Source organism: Sinocyclocheilus rhinocerous, unplaced genomic scaffold, assembly GCF_001515625.1.
Source record: "Sinocyclocheilus rhinocerous isolate Xijiao unplaced genomic scaffold, SAMN03320098_v1.1 scaffold919, whole genome shotgun sequence".
NCBI lineage: Eukaryota > Metazoa > Chordata > Actinopteri > Cypriniformes > Cyprinidae > Sinocyclocheilus > Sinocyclocheilus rhinocerous.
The window spans coordinates 2230770-2236981 of record NW_015637585.1 but is presented as its reverse complement, the minus strand read 5'-3'; the positions used below and the strand labels follow the sequence as shown (position 1 = coordinate 2236981).

Genomic DNA, 6212 nt, shown 5'->3' with positions numbered 1-6212 from the left:
GATTTTTTTCTTTGAAAAGCAAGACAAAATAGTAAAAAGCACATTTTGGCTATTTAATTTATGCAATGGTGAAAAAAATTGGCAAAATACATGGGGGAAAAAAACTCTTAAAAAAAAACTTGTAAAACCGTGTTCGGTATTTCGGCTTCGGCCCAGTGTTTCATTTTGTTCGGTTTCGGCTTCGGCCAAGAATTTTCATTTCGGTGCATCCCTAAAAAAATTTAATTATTTCACTGAAATTGTGTGCCAAAAACTTTATTCCTGGGATAGAAATGATATCCTATAAGCCCCCCAAAATGAAGACTTTTTAACAAATTTTTTGTGTGGTTTACATGCAGTTTTTTTTTTTTTTATTCAAAGTTTCAAATGTCAAACTGACACTTTTTTTTTTTAACTTTCCCAGCACAAACAAATCAGTGGTCTGTTATGACAGCACCTTACTGTCATTGAATTTTCCCAGTGTTTGACAATGAGTTAGATACACAAAATTTGATTCATAAAAGATAAGATTTTGTTGGTTTTTGTAATGAGGACATCCTGCCTTCTCGATTTATTTCTACTAAGAGAGTCAGTACAACTACATCTTGTTTTTGCTGCCCCCTGCAGGATGGAGGCATCCTGTTTGGACCTGGCTCTGGAGGGGGAGCGTCTCTGTAAGGTGGGGGATTACAGCGCCGGCGTTTCTTTCTTCGAGGCCGCCATGCAGGTTGGCACAGAAGACCTGCAGGTTCTGAGTGCCATCTACAGTCAACTGGGCAATGCATACTTTCACTTGCATGACTACAGCAAAGCTCTGGATTTCCACCACCATGATCTTACGCTAACTAGGTATGCTTACACAACTTTACAGCAAATGTAGCTTCCCCAACTGTTCAACAATTTAGGGTCAGTAAAGGTTTTATTTATCAAGGAATCGTGGGTTTTAAAAAAAACTATCATGGTTTCCACAAAATATTAAGCATTACAACTGTTTTCTATATTGATAATACGAAATGTTTCTTGAGTACCAAATCAGTACTATGTAATGTTAACTAATTTATTTTATGTAAATAATTGTTTTGCGTTGATAAAGGATAGATTTTTGTTTGTATATGCTGTCAATTATAGTTCTTAGAAGGAAAATCGGAATCGTCAGGTCACACTGACAAAAAAATCGGAATCGGCCAAGAAAATTGCAATCGTTGCATCTCTATAAAACAATCCTACCGACCACAAATTTGAATGGTAGTGTAAATTTGAGGTGTTTCGGTTGTATTACCAAAAATGAATGTTCTTTAGGATTGTATAATATTTGTATTGAATGTTAATGATAGCACTGATTTGTTCTCTCAGGACCACCGGGGATCGGCTCGGTGAAGCCAAAGCCAGCGGTAACCTTGGGAACACATTAAAGGTTTTGGGACGCTTTGATGAAGCAGTGGTCTGCTGCCAGAGACATTTAGATATTGCCAGGGAACTGGGCGACAAGGTGAGTGATTCATTTAATGTACACAATAGACACATTACCATAATGGAACCTATTACGTTTAAATATATTCATTTAACATTATTCATTGACGCTTTTACACAGAGGCACTCGCAAATGAAAAATTCTACAACATTAGTGATTCATTCTGATGAGGCAATCATATTAGTGCTGCATTAGAAAGCTCTGGCATTGACTGAAAAAATGAGCTTGCAAACTGACAAACAAATCAAACAGTTAACAGTCTGTAAATTAATAGATGTAGACAGGGTCTGATGAATGCTGTAATTATATAAAACTTTTTGTAAATGTGAATTAATCATTGCTGAATATTGTAATCATACATTTGTGTGAATCCGATGAATAAATCAACAGGTCTTTTTTACCCTACATTCAAAATTGTGAATTGTCGAAGAGAAATAGATTTTTGGGGGCTTGATTTAAAAAAAAAATTTAATAATAAAAAATCAGCACAACTCCGATAAAAAAAAAAAATGCAATTACCTTCTTTATTTTACCTTCTTCCTTTTATTTTGTGCTGGAAGCTTCCATAAGATGCACCTGGGTATATAATTAACATCTAAGATTCACATGCTTAGTAGTACTTTTTTTTCTTTCAATTTATTTAATTTGCTTTTTTCCTAAAGGTGGGGCAGGCCAGAGCACTTTATAATTTTGGAAATGTGTACCATGCAAAAGGGAAGAGCATTTGCTGGAGCGGAGCAGAACCTGGAGACTTTCCTGAGGAGGTCATGACAGCACTTAGAAAAGCCGCGGAGTACTACGAGTGAGTACTACCAACACTCATGTGAATGAAATTTTTTTGTGTGTATGGTACAGAGTTTTTACATCCTCCTCCTTTTCTCCAATTGCTCAGGGCGAACTTGTGTATCGTGAAGGAGCTCGGAGACAGAGCAGCACAGGGCAGAACTTATGGAAACCTGGGCAACACATACTACCTTCTAGGAAACTTCAGGGATGCAGTGGCCTCTCATGAACAGGTGAGTGTTCGGTGTCATCATTTGATTATGGAAATTCTAATAACTGTAAGGCTGTGCAAAAGCACTCACTGCATGTGCGTGAACCGTTTGTCTTCCAGCGTTTGCTTATAGCTAAAGAGTTTGGTGACCGCTCTGCAGAAAGGAGAGCCTACTGCAACCTGGGAAATGCTTGTATATTCCTTGGGGAGTTTGAGAGGGCTGCAGAACATTACAGGTGAGTGTAATATTAATATCTTTTTTTTTTAATTATTGATTTATTAAATTTTTTTTCTGGGCGAGAGAGCGAGCATTACACATTACAGCCCTGTTAAGGTGGGGTTTGATATAAATATTGTTCCAGGGTTTCTGTGGGTCTTTAAGTAAAGAATAATGTACATCCAGTCGGTTGTTATCGCAGAATAACCCCCGACAGGGTGATCAGGACCCCGACGCGAAGCAGACTCATCACTTATTACACAACATTTCACCACATAAATAATTATGGCGATAAAAGATTTAAGACGAAAATGTTTTTTAGTTATCTTATAATCCATTACAGCATACAAAACAATCGAAGCAAAATGGCAGCAGCTGCGTTTGTATGAAATGAGAGAGCGAGTCCGCGATACCAGGATGACATAATGAAAAAGTTGTACACTATTTTGAATCGAGTTTTAATATTTTATTAGCTAAACAAACGCAAAGCTTCCACCAAGAAAAAACTGTTCCTAGCAAGAGTACAGCGCCGACTTCAGTTACCCGGATGAGCCTGTGTTATTAGTTTTTACCGGTTGTTATTGAGGGATAACATACCTCGGAATGTCGCGACTGACCAATCAGAATCAAGTATTCCACAGAGCAGTGTAATAAGTCTTCTTTTCAGTTGATTAAATTAAAGGTCATTTAAAGTCTTAGTCATAATTATCATTTTATAAGGTCTTTGAGGATGGAAAAACGTTTTTTGTTGTTGTTTTTTTGAGGATGGAAAAACAGAATTGTGGTACATTCTAATGTGATAATTAAACTTAAAAAGGCAATCATATAATTATTATAATTAGTAAATTAGTGCATGCTGCCAAGTTCAAAGTCAAAAATTATGTTACACGTTCCACAGTCTCACGCAATGGGTGTATACTACACTTTTATGACAGGTAATTGCTTATGATCTACTGTTGATGAATTACTACTTTATGTTTTTTTTTTTTTGTAATATATTGTAGATTGTTGTAAAAGTGCATATTTTTATCCCCCCCATCTTTTTGAATGAGCAGCTGGAAGTAGTAAAGCACACAGATTTCAAAATAAGATTCCCTTTGCATTTTGGTCTTATTTATAATTAAAAGTCCCACATTATGCATAAAATCGTTATATATTATTATACTCATATATGGGCAGGGCCTGCTGGAGTTTGGGAAACGCACATACAGCACTAGGGAATCATGACCAGGCCATGGACTTTGCAGAAAAGCACTTAGAAATCTCAAAAGAGGTGCGCGTAGTTCTAGACCCATCAGTAGGTGCATATCTAGAAGTACCTTTGATGTTTGTTTTAAAGGAAATCTGTTATAAAACCAGTTTTGCTCTAAACTGCAGCAGAGTTATATGCATTTTGAATAAATAAATAAATAATTATTGCTTGAATTAAATGCCCGAATTGTCTTGTTTACAGACTGGTGATCGTAGCGGGGAACTCACTGCTCGCATGAACATCTCAGATCTCCAGATGGTCCTCGGCCTCAGTTACAGCACAAACAATTCAGTACTTTCTGAGAACAAAGAGATTGACTACAACCTGCATGGTACACAAATACAGCACTAGGTCTTCCTTCAGCCATAGTATCCCAAGTTCCTCTGTATGATTTATCACTGGAATAAAGTAAGGGACCATTGCATTTAAGGTTTTAAATTGATTGACTTGGTTTGTTGTTTTTCCAGGAGCCAGACCTAGGATGAGCCGACGGCACAGTATGGAGAACCTAGAGCTGATGAAACTCACACCTGACAAGATCAACGCAAATGTATTTATCTGATTCATAACTCTATTTATAGTCATCAGTTCATAAGACAATGAAGCATAAATTTATGTTTTTAAATCTCAGCATCAGGGATTCATAGAGCAATTTAATGTCTGTCCTGCAGGGTCAGAAGTGGACCAGTGACATCCTCTTCAAGCAGTCCAAATCCTCACTGGCCAAGTCATCCTCAAAGCTCTCCTTTGTCAATCGTTTCCGAGGAAAGAAGCACAAACTGCAGAGCAGCTCCAGTAAAATCCTGCAGGATACCAGCAACACACGGGAAGCTCCTCAGAACAAAGTACTAAAACCACATGCAAACATGTTTACTAGGGATGCACGATTTTATCGGACCAATATCGGAATCGTCCGATAATGGCTTTAAATGTAAATATCGGCATCGGCCCGATATGAAAAATTATGCCGATATGTCTTGCCAATAAGAGGAATACATTAACTCACATGTGCTCAGGGTGTGCTAGTGATTAGATCATGTCAACAGTGCGATTACATCATGTCAGCATTGTGGCTCATTCTTGAAGCAAAGTTTTGCCTGAATGGTGATTGGATTCACTGTTTCGGCTTGCTGCATTTAAAGGGGTCATATGATGCGATTTCAAGTTTTCCTTTCTCTTTGAAGTGTTACAAGCTCTTGGTGCATAAAGAAGATCTGTAAAGTTGCAAAGACTACAGTCTCAAATCCAAAGAGATATTCTTTATAAAAGTTAAGAGTCAGCCACGCCTACCTAAAACGGCTCGTTCTAACACGCCCCCACATGTCTACGTCACGATGCCCAAATGTTCACGCAAAGAAAGAAGGCGTAACTTTTATTCTTGCTGTTGCCGTCGCCGCCATGTTGTGGAGACGCTGTGTGTTTCGTTGTGAAAGCTAAACTACTTTGTTTGGTCTTCCAAAAGAGGACACGACTACAAATCAGTGGTTAAGTTGTATTTACAACACTGTTCCAGAACAGTTCAACCCAAATATTCAGATGTGTGCAGCGCATTTTATGGAGGACTGTTTCCTGATCCTGGGAGAGTAGACTACAATGCCGGCTGTTCTGACTCACAGCCTGTAAGTAAGATTTTTATATTTAAAGAATTTGCCACTAACTTTGAGGTATTCGGTCAATCACAACGCTCTGGATAGCTGGCCAATCAGAGCATACCTCGCTTTTCAGACCAATGAGGTTTGTAAAAATCGACGCGTTTCAGAAAGGCGGGGCATAGAGGAGAAACAATAATGTACAGTATGTGGAAAATAATGGTTTTTTTACTTTAAACCTAAACACATCAACACATTTCATTACACCAAATACACAAAATAATGTTCTTTTTAGCAGCATCATATGACCCCTTTAAACTGAGAATGCACGTACAGAATGACGCTTTCGGTGTATGATAGAGTAAACAGTAATAGCACGTGCAGCGGCTCCGGGTCCTAAAGCCTGCTCAGTAAGGAGTTTTAATTCCGTAGGGGGCGTTGTTGGCCTACTTCTAATAAAATTAAAGCAAATTATGAGCTCTAAAAATTTTTAGAATTTTTGCAACTCTTTTGCTTTAGACAATTTACAAATATTAAATCATAAAATAAAATGTTAAGGTTGCCAATGTATCTTTCTGGGAAAAAAAATGCAATGATTTATATATAGTTTATTTATAGTTATTTTCAAATCTTCAATGTACTGTCATTATAAAAGAACTTTATTATTGTTTGTTTCATCCTAACAAATAAGTTCTTGCTAAAAAACGAAC

General features: G+C 37.4%; 1 protein-coding gene across 1 annotated transcript in view; it reads left to right on the top strand.

Annotated features, from left to right (window-relative positions):
- Positions 1 to 6212, top strand: part of LOC107749212 (G-protein-signaling modulator 2-like) — a 15842-nt gene that overhangs the window by 7278 nt on the left and 2352 nt on the right. The window contains exons 4-12 of the mRNA XM_016564307.1: positions 607 to 828; positions 1333 to 1468; positions 2113 to 2252; positions 2343 to 2466; positions 2565 to 2680; positions 3841 to 3934; positions 4115 to 4244; positions 4381 to 4463; positions 4585 to 4758. Of these exons, the coding sequence (XP_016419793.1) occupies positions 607 to 828; positions 1333 to 1468; positions 2113 to 2252; positions 2343 to 2466; positions 2565 to 2680; positions 3841 to 3934; positions 4115 to 4244; positions 4381 to 4463; positions 4585 to 4758 (1219 nt within the window). The remainder of the gene's footprint in view (positions 1 to 606; positions 829 to 1332; positions 1469 to 2112; positions 2253 to 2342; positions 2467 to 2564; positions 2681 to 3840; positions 3935 to 4114; positions 4245 to 4380; positions 4464 to 4584; positions 4759 to 6212) is intronic.